Below are 27,824 nucleotides of genomic sequence, written 5' to 3' on the forward strand. Positions count from 1 at the left end.
TGTCTGTCTGTCTGTCTGTCTGTCTGTCTGTCTGTATGTCTGTCTCTCTCTCTCTATCTCTCTCTCTCTCTATCCATCCATCCATCCATCCATCCATCCATCCATCCATCCATCCATCCATCTATCTATCTATCTATCTATCTATCTATCTATCTATCTATCTATCTATCTATCTATCTATCTATCTATCTATCTATCTATCTATCTATCTATCTATCTATCTATCTATCCATCTATCTATCTATCTATCTATCTATCTATCTATCTATCTATCTATCTATCTATCTATCTATCTATCGTTTCTTCTACAAATACTGGATTAGGAGGAGGCTCGCTAGAAGCATTCAGGCCGCTGTCCATGGTGCTGAAATGAAAGTGCCCAAAACAGGAACATCTTTTTTCTTCCTTCAGAATGATCGCTTTACAGCATTGTTTCCACTCACTTACAACATTTGAAATTAATCTGTGGTTCCACTCAAATAATGTGCTTTGGTGTAAACCCCTTTGTGTGTTATTTCTGTAAAAGTTGAATTATATAAGCGATCATATGAGCATTTTCCTTTACTGCGTTCCAGGAACATACACTCAATACGGACAGCTGGAAATAAGATAAGTGACTTGCTTGAATTGTGAAACCTCCTCTAATTTAGCACGCGTGTGTTTGTGGCTGACATGCTTCCAGACAGAGGACAGCTCTAATTGGAAGCTTTTCTAACAAAAGAGCCTCGGAAACACGTCAACAATGTTGAAGGTACTTTTAGACGGACAATCTGGAAAGCCTCACAAAGACAAAATAAGATCATTTATTTTAACTAATGATGTGTGTGTGTGTGTGTACATATACAGTATATATATATATATATATATATATATATATATATATATATATATATATATATATATATATATATATATATATATATATATATATATATATATATATATATATATATATATATATATATATATATATATATATATATATATATATATATATATAGGCCTACGGTATCTATATTATTTTATTATTATTATATTTTTCTATACATTTTATTTTTTTCATTTCACAAATATGGTGTAACCCCTCAGACTGTCCGTGAGTGCCATTAATAGAACGCCTATTCTAATAAAATAAAAAAGTTCTTATGTGTAGGGTTTATGCTGCTTTCTCAATAGATCTCTGTCGCCCCTCAGTGGCTTTCTTAAGCATGGCAAGTCTTTTTCAGGCCAAAAAGAGTCACTAAGCGGTAGGCTGTTATAACAGTAGAAAAGCTTTGAATGCAACATTCAAAATGAAAGCTTTTTACCCCACCTTTACGGTATCAATCAAGATCAAGATTTTCAAAATAGAGATATCACATCTGTATTGAGAAAAGATCAACAGCAACTTCTCTCCAACGAGAAATTGATTTTGACATTGTGGAAAGGAAAGCAGGTTCCCACTTTTAGGTTATGGCTTATGGCAATGACTGACACACTTCATCTTGAAAAAATCAGGTTCTCACGAGGAACAGAGAGTGAAAATTTAACAGGATTTGGCAGCCCCTCGTCTGTTACTTAAGAAATGATCCCTAGTGTATGTGACTGACCACTATAACTTGTAATCCGTTATTTTGTCATTTCCATAACCTTTCATTTACTATATTACAACTTATCAGAGGTGAAAGGGCGGGACGGTTTTTGTATATGTTCAAAACATTTGTTATTTAGTGTTTGTCATCGGTATTAGTTTTTTCCTTTGTTTCTCTTTTAAAATAAAAATGTATCCAACTTGAATAAGATATACTTGTGAATAAAATAATAGCTTTTTTGTTGCTTTGACATCTCAAAATAAGCTTATAAAAACAATATAAATAATACTTTTTTTTAATTACTTAAGTATGTACATATGTTTGAATTATTAGAAATTGACAATATTTGTTTGTAATTTCTCATTTTTCTATACTGAAACAAACATCCATTTCCTTTAAAATAATGATTATAATTGAACTGGCTTTCAGAAAAGAGTTAATCCCAACTAGAAAGAAGGGAACAACAAGAAAGTGACAGAACAATTGCTGATCTATTAACAGGAGTGTTACACCACCACAAAATCCAATTAAGGTCGGCCCTTTTGTTGCTATTTTTGACAACATATCGCCACCTGCTGGTCTTTCAAGTACATAGCAGTAGGTCAGTTCTCAGTTCTCCCACACACAAACAGTGCTGTTAAGAATTTGCTTAAGCTCTCAGATAGGGGTCACGGTCAAAGTTAAATAAAAGCATTAGCAGTTTTCTTAAATGTTTACATGGTAGCCTTTCCTATTTAAACTTATTTTAATTGTATAGACGAAGCCTGTCAAGATATTAAAAGCACGTTGCAGTGTCTTGGTCAACGCAACTTCTTTTTCATTCACAAATAGTCTGAGTTGTGTCTTTTGCCCATGTGTTACAATCTCCCCTCCAGTCTTTAGACATAGTTATTGAGCCTGTAGCCACTGCTGGAGAGGGAGCAAAGTGAGGGGGCATGGTTGCCTTTCAGGGCCTGTGGAGGCTTGTAGGGCGGAGCGGCAGGAGGAGGAGGGTATATGTTGTTGAAGGCCGGGGGTGGTGATGACGGTTGACTCCTTTGCACTCGGAGTAGGGGAGGTCTCCTGTGTGACGAGCTGTCTCCCTTGCTGTTCCAACACAGCACCAGCCCTCCGGTCAGACTGAGGCAGGCCGAGGCGTAGCCCAGGTACACGGCCAGGCTGATCTCATACTTCTGCCCGCTGGGTAGGAAGGGGTCGTAGAAGTCCATGATGACGTCATTGGTGTTCCAGGACACGGTGACTAGGCAGAGCAGGCCGGCGCACAGGAAACAGATCCCCCCGCTGACAGCCAGGGCCGACTTCACCAGAGAGCCACGGGCAAAACGGGTACACTTCATCCCCATGGCAGAGACCAGACACGCCAGCACAGAGGTGACGCAAGAGAGAACCATGAGCGCCCTGGCCGCCTAGTGGGGAGGAGAATAAAAAGAGTATGGGATTAAAAACAGGTGATCCGTTTTCCAAAACCTACTAATTTTTAGTTTTGACAAATATGCAGATTCTTTTTCTCCATTAATTCATTAAAGGTGCACTATGTCACTTTGGGCGTGTCAGAAAAGTGAGCATTTTTTAAGATATATTCTCATAACTGAATTAACAAACTTTCTTCACGGGAAATTTGGATCCCTGGAACACTGTTTGAAGTTAGAAAGCTTCCCGAAAAGTTACTGTTTCACAGTTTTTATCTACAGCAGCAGGGCCTACAGTTTTGATGACAAACATATTCTATGTTTGGTTCCAGTTTCCTCAAAATAATTTAGTTTTGATTTATTATGATAGAATTATTCAATATTAAGAATTACATGTAGAGAAAACATGTTTTATAAACTAACTGCAGGCTCTGTAAATGAAACTGCATAGTGCACCTTTAATGTTAAAATATCAGAAAACAGTAAAAAGGTGCCATCAACTTTTCCAAGTGTCCAGGGAGGTGGAGATATTTAGTTTACAAGGAGATAACGGCAAATCCTCACATTTAAGAAGTAAATGTTGGAAAAAAATGTATTCTTCTCATTATGACATGATTTGGATAATAGCAACATAGGGAATGTGAAGTATTATGTACCTGCAGGTCGCGTGGCAGTGCCAGTAGAGATCTGTACACCTCACACTGGTAAATGCCGGTGCTGTGCCACACACACTCCATCCACAGGCCTTTCATGTAGCCGGTGGCTGTGATGATGTTGGAGCCCACATAGGCCGTGCTGCGCCAGTGCGGTAACACAGTCGCCACGACGGTCCCCAAAAACCCCAACAGGCCCAAGAAGAAGCCGAGGAGTTGAACCGCCATGCTGGCCATAATTGTTGGCTCACTGCGACGGATGATCAAACTGCAATGTACAAAGGGACAGTTTGAAATCACTGCAGACAATAGCACTCGAAAGTGCATAAGATACAAAGAGGTAGGGCTGCTCGATCAGGGCAAATATTATGATCGGGAATATTTTGATCAATATTGAGATCATGATTATTTAACATAACAATAACAATGCCTTTGTAAACAATCATGCATTAAGTAACTTTTGTTTTTGAAATTATTGGCAAAGCTGTTTTTTTTACAGTAGATTCTTAAAATGTTAATATTGTTGGAAGTCAAAATTATAAATTAATTGCACAGGCCGAACTATGAGGGTTAATAAAAATCCATGGAGCCACAAGAAAAAAAGTCAAACAGACATAGAGAGAAATACCATATTGCCACATACAAAAAGAAACACCTGTAGAATCAAACTACAGTCTCCCAGGGCTGAAGTCGTGGCTGGATTCCTTCTGTTGTCTGCATGGTCCAAAGCAGTGCAGTGAATTCCACTGAGCTTACATCCAGTCACAGAGTCTGAGCCGCTCCACAAGTGTCTCCGGAGTGTGTTTTTTTCCCGAAATAGCTGCTGTGGAAAACTTTCACAACTGTGGCGACAGTCTCCTGTGAGTGGCAGGTGACTGCATCTGTAACTAATGAGAGCAAGTGTTCAGCTTCACCTGTTTAACGCTCTCCTCTGGAGGGCAAAGCACAGCAGCAGCCTATTCGCTAAGCTCCCCCTGCCACCCCTCAGGAAGGGACTGAGAGAGAGAGGGGGAGAGAGAGAGAGAGAGAGAGAGAGAGAGAGAGAGAGAGAGAGAGAGAGAGAGAGGAAATTAAACATTTACAGAAATCACCCGAGCCGAGAGCACTTTTATAAACCACTAACGGTGACCTTTTTTTCACAGCTCTGCAGGGTTTTCGACATGAGCATTTGGAACTGATGTTGCCCAAAAACAATGGCTATAATAGACAGTGATGTGACTAGTTTTCTGATAACCGGCCAAATGATATTAAGTCCACTTTAATTTTCTGACCTGAGATCACCTACCTTTACAAATGAACACGTGGCGTTAAAATATGCCCAGGAAGCTGTAGGCCACAACTAAAGATCCCCTCCCTCCCTCGCAGTAAGATCCTGGTAAACTTGGTGGTTAAGCATTTACTTTTCTTCCTTCTCATTGTTTTGAACAAAGTGTTCTCTAGATTACAAACAAAAACTAAATCCTGCTTGATGAGCGGACAATATTACAAAGTCGACCATAGAAATATGTTTTCATTTACTGATAAATAATACCCCCCTCTGAAAGCAATATTGCTTGTTGCAGCAGCCAAATTAAAAAACAAAGCATCTTTCCATTTGAAACCAAACTGTGCTGATACAGACTCATTGTTTCGACCTCTCTGGCGAACAGAGGCTGGTTGTTGTTCGGGTGTTAGACCTGCCACGGTTGGGGCCTTTTAAAATATCACAGATACAAGCCTCACTGTGTTTACTTAATGATTGACTACGCTGAAGGCATAACAAGTGAGCAATTGGAACAAAAGGCAGGCTGTCCGAAGCATGTTGTTTTGCATTGTTTGACCACAAATTAGCCAGCCCAACAGCAAAGTCAGTGTAACATTTAGAACAATTTCTAACTTATCTACACTGTGGATTAGTAGTGCACATCGGATGCTGACTAACTTTTAATGTTTTAATATTAAGTTAAAGAAAAACAAAAACTCCACATTTGAATACTCACCGACAAGGTTACACACGGATTATAGAGCCATGGTAGGTGTTGTCCAGATGCTGCACTTCCACATAAGTAATGCCATTGGCACAGAATTCACACCGACTGGCTCCTTCTGTCTCTGCTGCTGACGCCTTCACAGACAAGGGATATGTGTCATCTGCAGGATTTCTTTCAGTAATGTGACTGGTCAGTGTTGGATATCATTGTCCTCTTCATCATTACCCCCGCAAGCTTCCGGAGCATCATGTCAGAAGATGATATGAAAGACAGTCCTCGCTGTGGCCTTGTTGCTCCGGACAGGCAGACAGACAGACAGAAACAATCAGCACCGATGCCCAAACCTCAGGCGGAGACAGAGAGACAGAGGAGATGTTGTCCTCGCCGGTTGTGCTCGTTTTTTGTCTCAACAATTCAGCTCCCAGAATCTCCTCATCTGTGGAATGAATAATGGAAAATATAAGGAAAGAGATAAATGAAAAATATGCATGACTATCAACTTAAACAGTACGCAACATGTGGAATATTTATTAGCTGCAATTAGGTTTCAGTCAGCCAGCAACATTAAACATACTAGTACACTCTGTACATTAATGCAAAGTTGATCATTTGTCATTTATCTGGATGATTGTAGGCTATGTGTGTGTGTGTGTGTGTGTGTGTGTGTGTGTGTGTGGTACATACTGTTTTGCGAGCCAGGTGAGGTCATTCAAAGCTGCAATTAAGATATCTGGGTTACTGTGAGGTCCAGCTTCCTCTGCTCTAGTCCTTCTCTCTCTCTCTCTCTGTGCCCCTACCATGACACCCTATTGGTGAACAAGGGCTTTTCCTTAGCTCTTCCCCTGGGTCTCTTGTGTACAATTCTGTTCCTCCGTAAGAGCGCCACAGTGAGGGGATGATCCCCTCCAAGGCCTTGCCGCGGGAGACACCATTTGAAAGTGGGACACTTAATAGTCTTAGTTAAGCAGAATAATCCTGTGATTAGCAGCTGAGCATAGCTGGTTCGCTGCGCACGGTGCTGGAGGCTAACACGCAACCATGAGTGTGTGTGTAGTGCTGGCCTGCATATTTTAAGTGCTGATTGCTTTCACTCTTTTCTATAGTACACATAGGCCTACATTTTAAACAACATATATACAGAATTTTCTCGATAGCATATCTAGAATGGCCCTGGCCTGCACATTTATGGCTTATAAAACCAGCACAGGCTGAGGTTGGGTGGAGCAATGACAGGAGTTATTTGAGGTCACCAAATCTCGTAAACTAACAACACGGACTAAAATGAGTGTTGTGCTGCACGAACAGGTGCAGCACAACTAACAGATGAGCGAGTCATCACTAATCGGCCAAACTAATGATTTCAAAACACCTGTATATAGCACAGGGCCTTCCAGATAATTAGGTGGGCAATAAGTCAAATGATTTATGGTGCGAGGGCAATCTGTAACTGCTGGATCGCTGTTTAATAAAGTACACAAGTGTAACCTACACAAAATTATTGTTATAAAAAAAGTTTAACAAAGCACTTAGAGTAGGCTACAACATCAGTAGGCTACTTTTAGTAAAGTAATAATACACTGTTTTATAGGACACTGTTACGTTTCAGAGGGAAATACTTAATACTTACTTAACACAAACATTACACTTTACCTGGACTAATGCTATTTTTCTTCACCATTTGTTCATGTAGGCCAGACTTATAATTAAGTAGTGAGGCCAAGACACTATGAGCTGGAGCTCATAGTACTATACTAAAATACCACACCAGATACAACACTGAACTGAACATTTTTCAGGAATACTAGTAGAAAAAATGCTAATGCTAATACTTAAATTGTCCTATTTTTGTGACATTTGGAATACTTAACCTTACATTTTATGTAATAATTTAGTTAATGGATACTTGGCCCTATTTTCTTTTCTTTTTTTCCTGCAAGAAGAAACAGGGACGGACACTTGAATCCGACTTGAACTCACCTTTATTTCGCGCGGTTGTGAACGGCGTCATCAAAGGGCAGCTAAGCTAGCAGCTGACTTGGCCTTTCACACTTTCACAGCTTTTAACGTTATCTCCTCTCTACATTACACAGTCAATTCTATTGGTAAGACACACTTTTAATGTAATGTTAGCCTGTGTTCCTGCTAATAGTACATCTTAGTCTATGACAACATAAGCCTTAAAGTCACAGATAATTTAGTTACATAGGATCTCAATTTAGCTAACTATGTTAGCATAGCTGCTTTTCCTTCACCACAAACAGTGGAGTGATCTTTTTTTTTTTTAGCAAATGTTTGGTTAGCTTCAGTTGTTTTCTTTGAATTCCCAATCCAAATGAGTTGTTATCTATTTGAATACAGTCGCTTAATTTCAGCGGAGATGGTATTGGTGAAGAAGGCCCCCAGAAATGTTGGGAGGTACATGCTGACACACAAGGCCGGACAATACAAGATGGCTCTTCATCACCATCGGCCGCGACCGACCAGAACCATCATGACCCGAAGCCAGCTTCACACCAGTGACTGCTGTTTCCACAGGCTCCCGTCAGAAGTGTTTGACATGATTCTAGATAAACTGTCTGGTAGGTGTAGCTGGCTAGTATTGTAACATAACCTACAGTTTTACTTACATGTCCTGCAGAGTGTAATTTAAACAGCAGCATTCAACACAATTTGCACACGAAACTTTCTAGATGAAAAGTAGCCTAGCTAAAAAAAACCAATGCAATATGAAAGATTAGTTTCATATTAGGTCTCTTGGTAAATAAAATGCATGTTTTTTGTATATTCATGTAGTACGGATCTTTCTGTACAAAGACTTTTGTGCCTCTGCATCTGCCTTAAATGTCTTGATAAGAAAATGTACCACATATTTTGCTTTGATTGGATTGAAGTCCAGCAATATACATTACTATGCTTTTTGGACAGTGGTATTTATCAAATCAGATTAGTTTTTATTTATATAGCCCAAAATCACATATAGCCATTTGTCTAAGTTGGCTACACAGTCCATAGGCAATATGACACCCATTGCCCTTAGACACTATTTATCACCACTGGATGGATCATTTATTATGCGTAATTTAAAGAACAATGGCAGATATTGTAGTCTGAAATATAAACCAAATTTTTCAGAATGCGTATACAGTATATAACATAAACAAAACAACAGTTTGTACCTGAAATGACATCCATTCCTCTAATTGAATGAAAAATGTGTGTGTTTTTCAGTGCTGGAGATCAGTGTGTTTAGCATGGTGTCCAAGGAAATCACTAGATGTGTTGTGAGCTACGTCTCCACCCAGGCATGGAAGAATAAAGCGATCATTCAAAGCTTTCACCACTCCACCTGCATTGAACAGAGGTCCATTCTCGCACACTACAGAGACCTTGGTATGTGGCATTATAGACACAAGGTACTAAGGAAAAAGTTCCCTGTCAAGTGGAGGGATAGAAAAGACCATAATTTCTCATATTTTAAAATTATTGTGTACTTTTTTGTTCAATGTCTCAGGTTTGCTGTTTAAGAGATGCACCCTGTTGCTACCGACAAAGGACAGGTTAAAGTTTATCTTCAGCATGTTTGCACAGGTAAGAAAAGGAGGGGAGAGATGAAACATGTGGATGTATTAAATGTTTTGAAGTAAGAATGATCCAGTTGACCATACCTTATGTTTCTCTTTATATTTTAGATATAATTGACAATTTTGGAAAGTAGGAAAGAAAGAACAACATTATACAGTATATATATATATATATATATATATATATATATATATATATATATATATATATATATACTGTATAATGTTGTTCTTTCTTTCTATATCTTTTATATATATTTTTCTTAAAAGTACATCTTTTCATCATATTTATATAATGCTTTTACCTTCTTTACTCACAATGGGTCAGTAAGACAAAGATGACCTAAAACAATGTTAATAAAATACATATTCACAGATAGCAGATTTTTTCATCTACACTTGAAAATGTCTTCTTTCATTTTGATATTTAAGCTGCATAAATCCACATAGGATGCCTGCTAGCATGTTAACAAATCAGTTAGAACAACACGGCAAATGTAATGATATGATAGTAACCACGCGTGATAAATTAAGTTGAGCCACTGAACTGTTCCAGATTCCCTGCTTCATGTTGGAGCAGTGCGTGGCAGCAGACTGCATTGGCTTCACCAGCTACGGAGTCTTCCTCCAGGTGAGGACCAATACACTGAAACTTGGATGTTATTACCATATAAATCATACACAATATGATTTTATGCATATTCCAAGCTCCTTCAATCCAGTCTTCAGGACTTTGGGGCACTTTACACAGTGAAAACGCACCCGTTTTCCCCTTTACGGTTTCAAAAGTTTAAAAAAGTAAAGACTAAATGAAAGACTTGGGGGAGCATCAAACAGAACACATAATATAGTATGTCACACCTGTATAGTATGTCATCACCTCAGACACCTAGCGCGATAATTGAAATAACTCCAGGTAGAAAAACTGAATTCATAAGATTGAGAGTTCTTATGAATTATTTCTCACCTTTGTGTTTCATCCCAGGTTCAGATAATCAAGTTAGCAGGGTATATTAAAATGCTTGCTGTTATTGTAACTGTTTGGTGGTCTTCTTTTGAATACTTTCTCAGACACTGATCGCAGGCTGGGATGAGCTGGAATGCCACAGGGTGTTCAACTTCCTGTGTGATCTCACACATCTGCTGCCGAAAATCGAGGCAGTCATCACCGGAAAACCAGGTGTGTGTTTTTTAAGTGTCTGAAAGTGAAAAATGTTGCTGAATATAAAATAGGACAAAGTAGAAGTGTGATATGGAGAACAGTCAAATCAGGGAGGACGTCATTCTTTCTTGTAGAGCCACTGCAACACTAACATTACATTTAGTTTCCCTCGGTCGGATCCATGGTGGGGGTAGTTGCGACATGCCTGAGTCTCTGAAGTTGTTTTGAATCTAAATGGTTACAAAGCTGGGAGTGACCGATTTATAGATGCTTACTGACTCAGGAGTTTTTACTGGGAAGACTTGTGTTCGTCTGAATAGGAATGACACAACAACCAATGTTTCTGTACTCGTGTGTCTCTCCTCAGGGGTGAGGTGGTACCAGGAGCTGCAGCTGCGTCTGTTCTGCCGTCAGGTTCTGTTGGACCCGTGGCCCCACCAGCCAGAGTGTCAGTTCTGGCTCATGCAGCTCCTGAAGCCCTGGCCCATGGTCAGCCAGGCACATCTACTGTTCATCCTCTATGGACCTCTGCTGCCCGAGGGTAAGGCTTAGCAGTTAGTGGGCTTTGTTCTTGAGGAGAATATTAATTAGGAGGATTGTTTAGTTTTTTGTTGAGACGCTTCTGAACAACATCAGACTGTAATCTGCCTTAGTAGGCAGAGTAGGTACAGTGCAACTGTAGATTATGGGTGAGTTTTAGTGTCTGCTTTCTGAAACAGTTTACTGTTTTCTCACCAGTGTAAACATTTAAAATGTTACTGAATACGTTGAAATTTGATCGAAATGTACAACTCAAGGCTATTGGTTTGATCAAACAACTCTTAAAGCAAAACACAGAAGGGAGTAGTATTATGAGACCAAAAATTCTCGGTCCTATTACACAAGTGTTGGAAACTGTATCCTGCTTGCTCTTCAGCTTGTTGTCTTGTTGTGTGTGTGTGGTGTTCTCTTCCATGCAGGCACCGTGGCTTGGCAGGATTTGGTGGAGACGGGGCGGCCTCACAGTGACCTGTGGGACCTGGCCAGGGCCATCCTCCTGCTTTATGGAAAACTAGAAGTCGAGGGCCAGAGCAGCATTTCGTTGCTGGCGATCTTGGAGGAGCTCATTGGTAAATGATACTTTGAGTGTTTCTTAAATATTTCATGTCACAGACCCTAGATAAGACACATATTCTGACCACAGACCTCAATGCGATAAGAAATGATGACTCAGATGCCGAGTATTGACTCATGAACTGATCGTTGATTCATCCCCAGTCATTCCTCAGCAATGGCATGTGGAGAACGTGGCCCGTCTCTTGGTGCTGTGTGGCAGCAGCCTCTGCTACACCGTTCTGGCTAGCAAGGCAGTCAACGGACGACTGGTTGAGATCTCCAGGCTCATTGTCTACATCATACTGGTGAGAACTAGTTTGTTTTTATATTGACCAAGCAGTAGAAATGAGACAGGGACATACAGGTCTCTCTTCTCTTAACACAGTCTCAATTACTATCTGCTCCATTGGCTTTAAGAGACACTCGTGCTGTCCATGGCGCTGATGTTGATGAGTTATTCGTCATAGAATATTTCAAATCTATCGGTATCATACTTAAAAACTGAAATGTAAACTAGCTGGTATAATCACAGGGAGGATATTTCTCTCTTCTTAACTATTAGTGCAATTGTTTCTCCAAACTGGGTTTTATTACATGCTTGATTGATTTCCTTGATATTGAATTAAAAATGCCTTGGAACAATTGGCCATGTTCATTTGGATTTGACCTGTCAGTGAACCTGTGCTCAATACCAAGACCACTGAACTGACAAATCCTTATTGAAATGATTATTAATCCACAATTATTCATTTTATTGATTAAGGAAATTTGAGTAAAGCTATGTGTTGAGTTTTCTGCTTTGCACGGCCTCATCCTCAGGTGTGTGAGAAGGATGGCTATCACATGTCCTGGGCGGTGAAACTGGTGCAGCAGATCTGCAGCGTCTTCAACACGGCTCCTGAGAGGTTCTGCTTCATCCAACAACTGGAGAACATGTTTGCAGAGGTCACCAGGGAGTTCTTTGAGTTTTCCGTAGCAGGTGAGCTGGAGCAGCTTTCTGTGGCAAGCAAATGTGATGGCATGTAAAGTTCTTTAGTCTTCACACCAAAAAAAAATAAAAAGATAACGTTGAAAAAGTCTTGGATAGATAACACAAACCAGTGGTTGTGTTAAAAGTAGTTCCTTGCAACGACTTTTATAGTATAATATGCAGGTATTGCAAAAATAACAGTATGAAGAAAAATAACTACAGCTTTTAGATGGTTGGTAAAGCAATGATTAGAAAAAAGCAATAATATAAAATTGAATAAAAAAAAACATAAAAAAAAAAGTTCATACATTTCAGGTGTGCACAGTGGCATGTTAGTCTATATTGCCTGCAGTGTGGAGCAGCTTGTTTTGACAGTGTGTGTTGATGGTTGACGCTGTAGGTGTTTGACAGCTCAGAAGGACAGTAGTGATAGGGAACTTTTTATTTTTTCTGTACTTTATTGGAAAATATACTCGGCTCTGGTGGACGTGTTATCGTATTCATTTCACCACCAAGAGCAAACCCTCATTAGTTTCTCTGATTACCTCCCCCCTTCAATTTCTGCACCTATTTTATCCGCGCCCCACGCTAATTGACAATAATACACCTGGAGTGCTGCATTCATTACATTGTTTAACTCTCTGCTAATGTGAATAGATGAAAAAAGCTACTTCTTTCAAGCTCTGCTATAGAGCAAAATGAGTGGCTTTTCTCTAAGCATGGAAGGCAATAAAGTGGAGAATTGTCGTTAAAACAAAAAACAAAGAGCAAAGTGATTTAGTCTGAATGAGTGGATGTTTAAAACTCTGCCACTCATATCACATACACTCACCTACTCTATTTGTATTGCCTAGATCACTGGTTCTCAACCTTCTTTGGCTTGAGAACCTCTTAAAGCAATTCCCAGAAACCGTCCACCTAATCAAAGGCTGCATCCGCTTATAATCAGTGAACAGTTCAACCAAGTGCCATGTTCCCTTTGCGGATTGCTTCATATCATTGGCTCACGGGTTGGGAACCACTGTATACCTCACAGAATGCCCAAGACCCAAATTAAAAGTGATATCATAAGTAAATCATTCCATCCTCTGCTCTCAGGGAACCAGCTTGACGACAGGGAGACTTTCCAGACCCTGTGCATTCTGCTGGACTCCAGTGCCCGCTTCCATACTAAATTCCTCCACCTGTTCCTCAAATAGGAGTGGTGCATGTTAATAGTGATGAGATGTGGGAGACGAGAGGGGAGGGTCAGAGAGAAAAGAAACGCCAATAATGAAGGGGATTAACGAACGAAGAGAAAGAGAGTGAAGGACCTTAACAACAATAGGAAGCTCAAATAGGGAGTGAAGACAGACTTGAACATGGGGAGGGTTGGTGGCAGCCTTGGTTCACTATACGCTTCAAGACCGCATTTGTTCATTGAAAACATAGCTGTTTAATTACCTTGTCCTAACAGTGTGGCTATTTATACATGTTTTTATATTTCTATTCAAGTGTTGAAATCTTGTTCTTTTTAAACATCTTGAATGTTATTTTTTGTAAAATGTATTTAATATTTATAAGAATAATAATATTTATTGAACCTATTTATGATAAACACTGAACTTCTTGGTAAATATAGTTGATACAATGATTATATTGTTTTTGTATGATTCATTAAAATGGTATTTTCAATTTTAATTTGTCTTCATTTACAGATCTTTATTGTCCATTAATTTATGGCTGCCCGCTTAGAAAAATAAAAATGCAGCGTATACCCATCAAATAACATGTTTTTATTATCATACAGGTAGTACAACAGCATATTCCAAAAAATGTCAGTTGATAAAATGTATTAAATTAAAGCGTTGTCATAAGATAGAAAAAAAGGATTCCATTACAAATGTTTAAATGTAACTATACAGAAACAATATGAATATTTTCAATTTACAGGATGTCACTCTGGCTGCATTCACATGTGTCAGAATTGAGGTATAACGGGTAATTAATCACTTAACAGAGAAGTCAGCCTTAAATAATCACTTTACAGAGAAGTCATAAACAAATGATACTATCAGCAGGATTTTGTTTTCGTTTAAAAAAATGGTGTCAAAGTGGTAGCACGCACAGGAAGAACTAAGGCTATAAGACATTGAAGTTTAAGGCCTACAACACCAAGTTTAGATTCATGTCATCCACATGGCGTCCAATCTCCCAGGCATTTTAATCATTCGTGTTTTCATTGTTTTGAAGTGATCTGGCAAGAGTAAAGACAGAGAAAAACAATGGAATCGGGTTGTACTTTCTCTCTACATAACTTATAGTGTTAAAGCTATAGTGCGTAACTTCTGTTGCCCCCATGAGGAATTCTGAGGAATTACAACAATACTGTTGGTGCATCTACATGAGATAATTCGGTGATCGTGCATGGGTTCTATACTTTCTGCAGATTTTTTTTTCTTAGAAGTAGAATAAACAACTGTTCTTGCGCCAGTGTCGGGGGGGCGACACCAGTTTGTAAATGCTTCCATACTGAGAAATACAGAGAGAGTTTTGTGGAGCTGAGGCTTACTCAACTTTGTGTCAAATTGTTTGGTAATGGCTTGAACTGATTAATTCACATAAAAAAGCTACGCACTATATCTTTAAGATAAAATATAAAATAGAATAAACAAATAGAAAAAGTTTAAACACATCTGCTTATTGTTCTGATCACAGCATGTTTGCAAAGGAATGGATGGAATTAATTTGGATGGGATTTAGTCCTGCTGGCGAGTTTGAGTGATTTTAAATTTGACTAGATTTTGATGTTAAAGGCCTACTTCACCGGTGGGAATATGAAAGTGTATTGAATTCTGAGATCCTATGTAGTATAAATGTGCAAAAAAAATAAAAATCGGTTCATCCTAGCCTGAGAAAAGGCAGAAAGAGTGTTTTTTTTTAACCCTATATTAATCTTACTGTGACATCACAGTAAGATAAATATTGGGTTAAAAAAAAATTACTTTGTAAATATTACTGTGATTTCTCCTACTGTGACATCACAGTAATATTTACAAAGTAAGGTTTTTTTTAACCCTATATTTATCTTACTGTGATGTCACAGTAAGATTAATATAGGGTTAAAAAAACACTCTTTCTGCCTTTTCTCAGGCTAGGATGAACCAATTTCAATTTTTTTTGCACATTTATACTACATAGGATCTGAGAATTCAATACACCTTCATATTCAAACCGGTGAAGTAGGCCTTTAAGTATACTATTAGTTTGTTTGGGTGGGAATGCTCATTTAACCTCCCATGGCTTAACTCCCATCCATAGAGGCACTGAGATACAATCTACTACCACACAATCAATTAACATGTTCACACACATGACATGATACAGCATGGTCATACTTACTGTGCGATTTGTTCTGTGGGTAAGAGAAAAGCGACATGTCTTAATACCAATGGTAGACAAGATGTATGCCTCTGCTTAGGGTTCACATTGAAATTCTGAGCAAAACTTAACATGGCCTTAATTTCTTTTTGGCTCAGTATATGAAAGTTTTATTAGTTTCACACATTACCTTGTAGCCAGTCCAAGCCTTCCTTTATGCCCTCTCCTTCAACGGCATTGCTGGCACTGAAAAACAGGGAGATGTCAAGGAGTTAATCACCTTTTGGCACATGCTCACTCTTTTAGAGGCCTTTTCCTGAAGCTTGATTCTAAAGCTGCCTTGCTCTTAATCCAAATGCCCTCCATCTGTCTAATGAGTAAACAAGAAATAGAGAGAACCAATAAATGACCAGGCTTTTAAATAACTTGCTTGTTGCTGTGCCTCCTAACAATGTTTAACCAAAGCCAATGAAAAAGGACAAATGTAATGACATTTAAGAAAGACTTCAGGAAGTAACCAGTGAGTAAAATATTTTACTGGTCACTTTATTGTCTGTTTTAAAGACTTATGCTGTAACGCTGGAAGCACACCATGTTGTGGATGAGTAATTGACAGGGCTTGGCTCAGTTCAGACAATTTAATCCAAGTGTATTTCCTTCAAGAGTCAAGGCCATTGGATATCAGCATGATTTCCGTAGCACACATTTTCTATTCTATAGCATCCTTGGAGTACAAGTGTTTCCTTCGAGACAAGAGTACTACAAGTGTGAAAAAATAAAAACTCAGTATTGTTTTGGACTGACATTGTTATCATATCATATCATAATACAGATAATTTACCAGATGTGCCAGGGTTTGTCTTTGATGTTCTCCAAACACAACATCTGGGAGACCCTGACAGAAGACACGGCGTCCCGCAGATCCATTTTATTGGCATAGAACAGTAGTGGGATCTTTTTGCAGCGGATATCTGGATTACAACACACACATAAAAGACCAGTGAATCATCGTCCCAATAACATATAATATTTTGTTACGTGGAGTTAATCCAACAAATATCTATCGGGTATCCGCAGAAAGGTATCCTCTTTAAATTGTATGAACAAGACTCGAAATTAGACCATATGCCACAATGGAGGACTAAAACTAGCGCGTTTGGATTTAACAAAAGATGGACACCCTGTGATTTCAATGGGTGTCCATTGTTTTTTGTTGAAGGTCTGCTTGCCAGTGAAAAACACAGCAAATACTTTTGCATCATATCCGTTAAAACATGTTCCACAATATGAACCCTGCCAAGGTAAAAGGAAACATGGTATTCATACTGTGTAATTACACAAAAGGAGTAAAAGAGTATTGATAATAGTGAAAATAAAACTGTATTACGCACCTGAATGATTGAGAAAATTATGTAACTCTTCTTTGGCAACAACCATTCTCAGTTGGTCACCGCTGTCAATGACAAATATAATGGCATGGCTTTCTCTGTGGAGGACAATACAAGAAGTTATATTTGACACAGGCTCTTGTGACTGTTTATATTTGATGGAGTGATGGGCAGGTTGTGTGTTTCATACTTGTAGTAATGCTCCCATAGGTTTCTATATCTGCTCTGCCCAGACATGTCAAAGACTGTAAAGGACAGGCTGCATGGAGAGAGAGAGGAATATATATTGTTTTATTTCATGTCTGTAAAGTAGTTGAAAAAAAATTAGTAAATACACAACTATAAATGTCTAGAGAATCTACCTTGAACTCTTGAACTTTTCAATGTTGTAGCCAATTGTTGGGACTATTTCTTGTGCCTGTGTCTGCATACATCCACACAAGCACACACACAAACATACAGACAAACGTGCACAGAGACGTACAGTACATGCGCACACAAACACACAAAAACAAACAAGTAACAGCAAAAGTATGTCAACGAGGTAATACTATAAGGAGAGTATGATATGGGCTTTACCTGACTAACATGTTTCCACTCTGGTGACAATGGACCTAAATGATTCGAATGCTGAAAACAAGCAATCGATGAATGATTGCAGTGAAATCAAGTAGATTTCGACAGGCCTTCTCACAGTATTTATCTCAAATTGTAATGGCATGAGAAAAAAAACATTTGACATAATCACATGTTTGCATTCCCACATGGCAAACTACATATAGAGTAGACAAAAGCCTCTATGATTTTTTTTTAACAAAGTATCAACATGAACTGTCAAATAAGGCCCAGTTTGGTGTACTTACATTAGAAGGTTTGAGTTGGTTGATGATGGTAGTCTTGCCGCTGTTGTCCAGTCCCACACATAGAACGTTGACCTCTTTCTTCCTCAGGCCAAGCCAGTCCGACAGTTTATCCAGCAGCCCCATGACACCTGATTTACGCTACACCATTCAACAGATTTTTAACGCATCACCCCATAGGTAGTCAGACTATACTAGAAAAAAATCAATTGAGTAAAGTTGTCAAACAGCAATGATTTAAAATAGCTGTGAATAGCGTGCTCTCAGTACATTCTGCGATTACTTTCCCAAGCTCAGATGTTGCCTGGGCATCCCAGCTTGTGGCAGGTAATCCTATTAAGAGGAATTAAGCCCTGTGAACCACCCGGTGACTTCATTATTGAATATGGAGCTTCTCAAGGCCCCACCATCCTGATGCATTAGATTTGAGGTCATTGTATTCATATAGCACATGTAAAACAACCTTGGTTGACCGAAGTGCTGTACTGGCTTAAAACTCAATAAAAAATAAGAAATATAAGTACAATGAGAAATAAACACAAACTAAAGAAGAAACAAAATACAATTATGTCAAAATGTATATCATACAAAATGTCATTGTATGAGAGTCTTGCGCAAAGAGGTGAGTTTTAAGCAAAGATTTAAAGTCATCAATGGACTGATATTATACACTGTTCCACAAAATGGGAGCAGCCACAGCAAAAGCTCTGTCACCTCTGGTTTTAGGCCTGCACCTGTGTTGAATTACTCTGATTTAAGCATGTAGGTGCAACAAGCCTGACACATTTTGTGAAGCCAGCCCATGTAAGTATTAAAAAACAAATAATAAAAGCTTAAACTGGACCCTAAAACATACAGGAAAAAATTAAAAGATGTGGTAGGAGTCTAGGCATCAGGAAATGTAGTTCCATCCAGGATTTAAAATCTTTCAGACAGTTCACTAAGGTATTCGTATACTTCTTACTAGTTAATAAAGGCAGGTTGACTTGCAAGCCATCTGCTACATGTCACAGTAAAATAGGGCTGTCAGGTCCTAAATGTCTTATAGTTTGGCAACTATCAACAAAGAATTCAATGCACCCAAACTGTATGTATCTAGTGTTACGTCTTCATAGTGATTGCTGGAATTACATTGGGATGTCTCACATGGCAGGCCTGGAGCTGGTCAGTGGTCCATCAGCTCCATCTCTTGGTTAACAGTTACGCGTATGCCTTCCTGAACGTTGCCACGTTGAAGAGCGGTTAAAAGGCTGCTATATTTGACAATATTTACTCCCAACACAATTAAAAATGAACCAAAACCAAATTAAATTATCAGTCAATCACCAGAACTGTTCATCTTTATTTGCAAATAAATATTCGCTGTAACTGCCTCTTACAGTGTGCCAGATCTACAACATCTCTTTGGAAATTATAGAAAAATAAAATACAAGAATTATAAGTATACTTGTACTTTGTACAAAATAACGTTCTAACATTGCTCAGCAGTAGAACATGCTAAACAAACAGCATCTGATATTCGCCATATCCTGTCGAGGGGTGGTGACTGAGCGTGGGCGTGCAAAAATGTGTGTGTGTGTGTATATGTATATGTGTGTGTGTTTATGTCTGTACTCCTGAAAGCCTGGATGAACAACTACTTTGTGGCCAAAAGGCACAGATCTCTTGATACTGTTTGCCTTGGTCATTAATAATTGAATTCCCAGTTTGTAAGAAAAACCTCAGCTGTGGAAGGGGCGGTCGCTCGCTGTAATATGGAATACAACTCAGCGAGGTCCTGTGACTGCACTGTAATACTCTCAACTGTTTCTGTTGGTTAACGGACTGTAAGGCATTCTGTGTGTGTGTGTGTGTGTGTGTGTATGCCAGTGTGTTTGTGTGCGTTACCGATATCAGCATGACACGTGATGAGTTATGATGCTGCCGTTTATGTTCGTTCTCTCTCTCTCTCTGTCTCCATCATTACAACCTTCTTTTTCGCCAGCCTCCATCCACTAGGTTTTAGCTACTTCTGCTGCCTCCAACTCGTACTAACTAGTTACATCCCGCAGCACAGCCTACTCACCACAGACTTAGAGAATGAAGATCTGACATCACCTACCGCAGATCCAACACTTTTCATTTCATTCTACGTTTATGTACACTGGTTTGCCATACTGCCACAACCTTTTACATGACCACAATGTGTAAAAAAAAAATAACTGGAGTAGAATTACTTTGCGAAATAAGTCTAGTAGCTCCGACATCAGCTTTGTCACAGAAGTGTAAACCCCACTTCTTTCTGTGATGGAAAAAAAATCATTTCATGTACATGAAGGGATTCCAGGTTATTCCGAAGAATCCTGTAAGTCCACGTTGAGTTTCCAGGCAATTTCAAATGTCTCCTATCAATATCTAACTTCTGTGAACATTCATGTTAAGACGGTGGAGATTGTGTACTTTCAGTTAATGTATAACATTCACAATTCAAAATAAATAAACAAACAAATAAATAATAGAAAATCAGGCTCATCACACAACTGTGAGTAAACCGGTTGCTTAAAACTGTCCGAATAGACTTGTATGGTTATTCATCTGAAGGCAACGGATGCAGTTCTGCGAGCTTAAGCATGTGACAATAAAAAGGTGGATGGGGTTGTGTGAGTCTCATGTTCACATGTCAACAAGAGTTCTCTCATTGCACGATTCTTCATCTCTCTCTCTGAGATACAGACGTGACTGCATAATACTGTATTGCTGATTTTGGATAGAAATCTTTACTAAATAATTTATTTTTTAAATAAGATCCAGATTTACTAGGGCTTTCACATACAGGACTGCACATATATAGATATAAGGTTATGGTAATAATTATCGATTATTAAAATGCCTATACACTTTGAAACATTCAAGAAATCTTTGTAACTTACTTCTTTCTTCAAGTATTAGCGTACCAGATTCTCTGGAGAGAGGGGTAAACTAAAGCAATGCAAATCATTCCTTTGTGATCAATGATCAAACTCCAAAAAGGAAAAAAAAAATAATAATATTGAGGATACGTTTTTTTTCAAAAGGATAACATTTGTCCATTGCACACCCGATAGCAGCTACATGAGCACATAACTTGGAGTAAGAAAAAGAACAAATAAAAGAGGAAAAAAAGAGAGAAAAAAGATTCAGTAGATTACATTTTTTTTTGCAAAATCTACATGTCTAGATGCTGCACACACAAAAGTACTGCTGCAACAAGGCATTACATTCCCCTAAGTGAGGTGCCTGGGCCAGTCTCTTAAAGTCTGTATTAGTCCGGCATAAACCAGGTATAACAGGGTAAGGGGGGGTGTATAGTAGGAAAGAGTCTGATACTACTGGTTGTCAAGGAGACCAGGCGGAGGTCTGCTGTGCTCATCTGTCCAATGATGGCCTCCTCTATGAGGGGTCATCATGACTCAGGCTGTGGCACATGGCCCTTGAGACTGTCTGTCCAAACGGCCTAGACTTCACTTCCGTCTGGCTCATCTATCTGTCCATCCCAGGTTGTGCTGTTGTGAAAGGTTGTCCTCATACATGGAAACCTTTCTCCTGTTCGTGCATTAGCTGAAGGCGCAGGGTCTGTACGCTGCTGATGATCCGCCTCTGGTGGCCGATCAGGTCCACCCCTATACTCCTCACATCTCTAGGCCGAGAGGGGAAGCACAAAAGACACAGAGAAGCACACACACACACACAACACACCTTAGTCGTCACTGGGGAGACATTTAAGCTGCTACTGTTGTTAGTTGTCTTAAAGCTATAGTGCAAATTTTTATTTTTTTATACGTTCAGGTTTTTTCTTAGCAGTAGAAGCAACAACTTAAACATTTCTTGGGCACGTCTTGGGATTTTTCCCGAGCTTGAGCGCCATTGTCAGGGGGCGACACCAGTTTGTAAAAAGTTGCATACTGAGAAATACAGAGAGAGAATTGTGGAGCTAAAAGGCTTAATGAACTTTGTGTCAACTCGTTTGGCGATGGCTTGAATCTTACCGACATTCATTTCTATGGCAATGTTATGCACAATAGCTTTAAGTGTAATTATATTGTATATTATCAACAATTTGGTACTAAACTCACATCAAGTTGGGGAGCTTGTGAGAAAGTGAAAATGAAATTCTGACTTTTAGTCCCTGGTATAAGCAATGCCTCCAAAATCCTACACTTCCCATAAACGCCAACATCTTTCAAACTCCTCCCCTGCTTTTATTTGAAAGGTTGACGCTGATATAACCCTTTTGACATCACTATGACATCATCAGGGTAATTTACCCAGACTTTTAAAGACCTCAGAGCCACAGGAGACACTTGCAGGATGAATAAATATTCCTCATGACTAGTAAGCTGAATTTCATGAGTGAAGGTGGTAAAGTGCACCTTTAAATCACCACCGCTGCCATTGAAAAGAGGTCCTATTCAGTTTCCTGCCACTTAATAATGGTGATGCTTTGGCTTTTTTGCTATACTCACTCGATGCCCATCCTCGCCACAGCATCCAATGTGTTGTAGCCTGCTGCCATGAAATTGCTCTTGTACTGACTCATCTTAATGGAGTCTAGCCAGTCGCCGATGGAGATGAACATTGGGTAGTCCATTTCCTCCCCCGGAGACTCTGGTAGGCTGTTACAAAAAGCAAACAAGATAATGTCAGATCCTGCCAGTAGAAGCATGAAGAATGTAATACTTTGGAGAAGAATTGACCTGGCTTTAAGTTCTCTAAAAGATAAACACTTGGTCCTACTTTCAGGCAGGAGCTACACCATTTTTATAATTTAAAAAATGTTTTTTTAAGATTATTTTTTGGCATTATTTATGCTTTATTGGATAGTTTGGAGAGACAGAGGTGAAATGGGGCAGGGAGGGGAATGACATGCAGAGAACTGACTCTAACCTGTGGTCTGCTGCTTATGAGGACTGAGGTTCTATGGGTGGTAGCTCTAACCACTACACCACGAGTGCCCCCCTATTTTTAGAAACTTTCTCAATTAGAACAGTCAACCTATCTTTGACTGGATTTAGAGATGATTCCCCATCTTAGCTCAGTTTATTGTAATTCTCAAGTTCTGTTCTGGGGTAACAGCAGTTCCTAAGCTTGACCAATGGGGCCCTTGTTCGCTTCTGCTCAAATTGACTTCCATTACTGCAATTCCACTTGATGCATTTCATGACCCAAGGACTTCTTCAGTACTTTACCTCTGAATGTCCTCTACCAGTGGAAGCAGACTGCTGGGGTTACGGATCAGCTTATCCAAGAAGGAGACAACATCGGTGAATTTGGGCCGATGACTCCTCTCCTTCTGCCAGCAGTGAAGCATCAGCTGGTGCAGGGCCACGGGACAGCCCATCGGTGCAGGCAGCCGGTAGCCTTCTTCAATAGACAGAATCACCTGGAGAAAAAAGTTGGATGTTAGGAGGACAGATGATGTCTAAATGTGGAAGACAGCTACTGTATTAAGATTGAATTAGCTAGCGAAAAAATAACCAGTTTATTGACAAAACAAACACAATTAACCCAGGGAATAACATGGCATTGCTTGGTATTAAATGGATTTACATGTAAGATCTAGTTCGTTTATAGAGCTTTAGAGTGCTTTGAGTTTGTCCAACTTTTTCGGAAATTGCGAGATGAGATATGAAGAATGTTCTGTGTCATCGACTACATTTTTTCCGAACAGTCAATCTTATAATTTAAGTTAGAATCTAGTTGATTAAACATTTACACAAAGCATCAGCATATTATAAATGTTGAACTCTAACATAGTGTTTCAAACACTGATGCCTGTACTTCCAAAATGTCTGCTGGAGATTTCCTACTTTCGTGAGCAACCTCGTCCCCTTTTACATATATTGGTTAATGTGCAAATTTAACATTAAAGAGTATGCAGAGTCTAAAGTCTATGTTGGACGACAAAAGCACTCCGACACAGGTATCATCATGTTAAATGCATTTTGTGATCTTCTATTATATCCCATAACCTCCTCCTCCAACTTTTGACTGTTTTTGTGTATACATTTGAACCAGTGTATTCCGCCCTAATCTGTACCATCAATCAATTCCAACCTGTATTGCACACATACGCACATGTCATTTAAGATGATCGTATGTATTACTGTAGCCTCCATACAGTAGATCATCATATCCTATCTGTGAGTCTGTGAGAAAGAGGAGATTCATGTATCTTTGTTTGAGAGAGCTGTGGTTAGTATAGGCTGACCAGGATGAAATGGTGTTTGAATGTTTTTTTTTCTTCCATATTTGCAGCTTGCTTGGCTGGCCTTTTGCCTTAGGAAAGCACTGCTAAGCAATTCCCAAACAGAACAAATCCTCACAAGAAAAACCCTTGGACCTTTGTGAATGTGCTTGTGTGTGTGAGTCTGTGTGTGTAAAGGGGGTTGAAGGGGATTACGGTGGAGCTTTCACACTCAGCGGAGAGAGGGATGGATCTGCCTCCTCCACTGCCCCCTCTCCAATCCCTGACCGACGCCCGGGGATCAGAGGGGTTGCTCAGCCAGACTGAATCCAAAAGCATTAAACTCCCACTATAACGCTGGGCCGGACTTATCTGAACCTCTGACCTCTAAACTGCTCTTTCCCTTTCCCCTCTCACTCATCTTTGTCATCCTTTTTAGTGGATCTCACCAGCATTTCTCTTCGTGCCCTTCACCTCTCACAGAGGTAGAAGGCTTTTACAGTGTGAAAAACAGTCAGGGGATCAGGTGAAAGGGCAACAATTACAAACGGATATGTTGGAAAAAGTAAACTCATAATTTACTCAGTGTCTCAAAAGTGATGTGCGTTGGTTGCAGTGCTAACTCAAGGGTTAGATATCCAGGCTTGTGAGGGGAATATTTGTGGAAGTTTCTATCAACCTCTTCTAAATAAATCACTGAGAGGCCTCAGAGGAAAAAATACTAAAACAGTACACTAAAAAAAGGGTAAATATACTCAATATTTATCCATCCTGATCAGGTAAGGTTAGTTTATGTCATCTTCCCAAACCAGGCCACTTGTTGATGCATTGCATATGACGAGAAATTCCACCTAAACAAACCATTGTGATGACTACAGAGTAATACTCACATCCTGATTGGACATCTCCCAGTATGGACGCTCCCCGTATGACATCACTTCCCACATGACGATGCCGTAACTCCACGCGTCACTGGCCGAGGAGAATTTCCTGTATGAGATGGCCTCGGGAGCAGTCCATCGGATGGGGATCTTACCACCCTGTCCACACACAGATAAAAGAAATGCAAGGTCAACCTTCCGCAGTGAGGTCAGCTGATTTCAAAAAAATTATTATTTTGCTTATGGTAAATCGTTCATCGAGTACATCTCAGCATCTCGGTATAGCCTCAACCCCACAAAATTCTTCTCTCCTTTTTCTTTAAAAAAAACTAAAATCAGAACCATGAAAAAAGCATTTCCTTCACACAATAACCTCAATAATAAACAGGAAATGGAGGTCACTGTGTGGTGGGACAGATTAACAGAATTACTTTTTTTTTTCCAGCAACAAGAGTTTTTCAAATGTATCCAAGGCAACTCCATCTGTCCTCTGCAACCATCACCTTAATCAAGCAAAGAGTAAAGTGATACTTCAAAGTTGGCTGATGTCTTACGCGCCCCACACGTAGTCCTGCGTCTACCTCTGGAGCGCGTCGCGTTACCTTACTGCTGCCTCTCTCGGACTTTTCTCGGACACACATGCAACGTCTCAGCAGCTGCTGCTGCAGCGCTGCTTCTAAAAGCCCTATCTTTCTACATAGAGTTTTCATAGATAATTCCCATTAAAAATGAAGTTCTTTCATGTCATCTATGATGCATATGATTTATATTGAGTCTGGACAGTAATCCGTGCGCCCCATTGTAATTTTTTTTCTTTTTTTTTGCCATATTTTCGCTTGTTGGAAGTTTTATTTTGAAGGGGACACACCAGGAAATGGTGAAACTACAGCGAAAGATGCCAGTATGAAGTCAATGCGACTTTATTTCTTCACTATATTGGATCTCTATATGTGTCATTTATCCAAAAATGAAATGCCAGAACTAATTGAAAATTAGGTTTTAAATCCATCGGATTTTGATTGCACAATTAAATCGTGAAATAAAGGGATTATTCGCATATACGACTGAGGGATGTTTTATTTTGAAATAAACACACCGGGTAAACGTGTAACTAGAGTGAATGCTGCTGGTATGACTGTCAGTAGAGTATTTCTCTATCAGTTAAAGCACAGAGACGCGAGAGAGACGCGCTGCTCTCAGAAAAAAATAGGCGAGCCTCCTGAGGTGAAGGGGAGCGTCGCTGCAGACGTGCCTCCGACGCGCCTCAGCAGTGCGTCTGAGGTTGGATGTGTGCTCGCTCTACGTTGATTTCACAGTCTGTGACCAAAAGTCAGACGCAGACGCGAGGTAGACGCGCAGTAGAGGTAGGATGTGTGTGGGGCGCGTTACGCTGACATAGTTAGGATTAGTCTATTAATGCAATCTTTGAATGGGAAATGTGAGTGTTCCCAATTTCCAAGGACTTCTTCAAACGGATGAGATAACTTACTTTTATTCTTTCTTTTGAGAATAACAATGAGATACAAACAACAGCAGGTGTTGACAGGAAAGTTTAATCCTTACGACACCTGTCTCCAGTTTCTTTACTAGTGTGGTGATGAAAAAACAAGAAAAAAGATTTTTATAGACGACAGCTTTCAGGGGGCTGTGGATGCCGGTTCATGAATAAGATACGACTGTTTTTTTGAAAAAGCGGTGATACAGGGATGCAAAACAGCTGGTCTCATAAACTCTCAGTACATCTCTGTAAAGTGAGTTGCTGTTTTTCTGGGTCTCGACTCCTGTGCCTCTCTCAGTTCAAAACTTACAGCTCCAAGTCTAATGAGGTTCTCTCATGAAGCCAGGAAGAACGGAGCAGAAGAACTGTCAGTGATTATGAGTCATGACTGTACTGAGGAAAACTTCATTGTTATGACTGCTGTGGTGCTGTTAATAATAACCTATTGTTCTCATGTCCCATCTGCATAGTGGATTATTGTAACACATATAGTTAAAATGTATGACCCAATGGCAATAGGGCTGGGTTTAAGCAAGGAATTCAGGATATGATACGCATCACAATACATGAGTCAAGCTATGGCATATCATGAAACAATGCGATACGATATATATATATATATATATATATATATTGCCATATAGAGCTGGTAAACGATACAGATATCAATAATATAACTATCATCAACTATATTATTGCCAAATCGATTTTTTATTCAATTCTTTTGGCAGTATTGGAAATATTTAGCCTGGTCCAACCAGACCATCGTACTTCATTTCATTTGTACAGAAGTTCTGGAAGTGCTGTAATTGGCAAACGTTCACTCACTTGGAGGCGGGTGTCTGTCGAAGTTTAAAACTATTGGATCTGCCCAGTGCCACTCTGGATTAGCCAACCAATCGCATCACGTTTGGTCATCACGTGTGTCATGAGCCGGCTTTTGATGGTGCGTTCCAGTTGGACAGGGAACTCGGAAATTTCCGACTTCACTACATATTGTAGTCTATGAATCTACCGGTACCTGGCAACAGTAACTTGTTAGAGCCTAACGTTTAGTTATTTGGACGAGAAAGGTTTTAGGCGTCCATACTTTCGCGACCAGATGCACTGGAACACAGACAGGTCGGAACTCGGAACTACCAAGACGGAAATCTCCTTCTTCCGAGCATAAAGGAACGCAGCATTCAACTGAAACTGGAGCGTTCTCAGCCACTCGCTCTGTTC

The 27,824-nt window shown here is 39.5% G+C and overlaps 4 protein-coding genes across 4 annotated transcripts in view; 1 reads left to right on the forward strand and 3 right to left on the reverse strand.

The window, feature by feature from the left end:
• Positions 1-2,449: 2,449 nt before the first annotated feature.
• LOC307258737 (claudin-14-like) lies at positions 2,450-3,870 on the reverse strand (the record flags this gene model as incomplete). The annotated part of the gene is made up of 2 exons (XM_080038392.1): positions 2,450-2,977; positions 3,637-3,870. 2 exons carry the CDS (start codon positions 3,868-3,870, stop codon positions 2,450-2,452), a joined length of 762 nt encoding a protein of 253 aa, XP_079894518.1.
• A 4,110-nt stretch (positions 3,871-7,980) lies between these two features.
• Positions 7,981-13,610, forward strand: LOC307258772 (F-box only protein 47-like; the record flags this gene model as incomplete). The annotated part of the gene is made up of 10 exons (XM_080038426.1): positions 7,981-8,182; positions 8,832-8,993; positions 9,115-9,191; positions 9,741-9,815; positions 10,256-10,364; positions 10,714-10,887; positions 11,306-11,455; positions 11,604-11,746; positions 12,261-12,420; positions 13,510-13,610. The coding sequence occupies 10 exons, from the start codon at positions 7,981-7,983 to the stop codon at positions 13,608-13,610; spliced, it is 1,353 nt and encodes a 450-aa protein (XP_079894552.1).
• A 2,340-nt stretch (positions 13,611-15,950) lies between these two features.
• Positions 15,951-18,145, reverse strand: LOC307258773 (ADP-ribosylation factor-like protein 6; the record flags this gene model as incomplete). Its single annotated transcript, XM_080038427.1, has 7 exons — positions 15,951-16,017; positions 16,613-16,742; positions 17,163-17,257; positions 17,350-17,418; positions 17,522-17,583; positions 17,739-17,789; positions 18,023-18,145. 7 exons carry the CDS (start codon positions 18,143-18,145, stop codon positions 15,951-15,953), a joined length of 597 nt encoding a protein of 198 aa, XP_079894553.1.
• Positions 18,146-21,559: 3,414 nt separating this feature from the next.
• Positions 21,560-27,824, reverse strand: part of LOC307259003 (ephrin type-A receptor 6-like) — a gene marked incomplete at both ends in the record, with an annotated part of 157,188 nt that continues 150,923 nt past the window's right edge. The window contains 4 exons of the mRNA XM_080038710.1: positions 21,560-21,674; positions 22,501-22,650; positions 23,224-23,417; positions 25,112-25,261. Of these exons, the coding sequence (XP_079894836.1) occupies positions 21,560-21,674; positions 22,501-22,650; positions 23,224-23,417; positions 25,112-25,261 (609 nt within the window). The remainder of the gene's footprint in view (positions 21,675-22,500; positions 22,651-23,223; positions 23,418-25,111; positions 25,262-27,824) is intronic.

The sequence above is a fragment of the Ammodytes marinus genome, assembly GCF_949987685.1.
Source record: "Ammodytes marinus genome assembly, chromosome: 12".
In the NCBI taxonomy this organism is placed as follows: domain Eukaryota; kingdom Metazoa; phylum Chordata; class Actinopteri; order Uranoscopiformes; family Ammodytidae; genus Ammodytes; species Ammodytes marinus.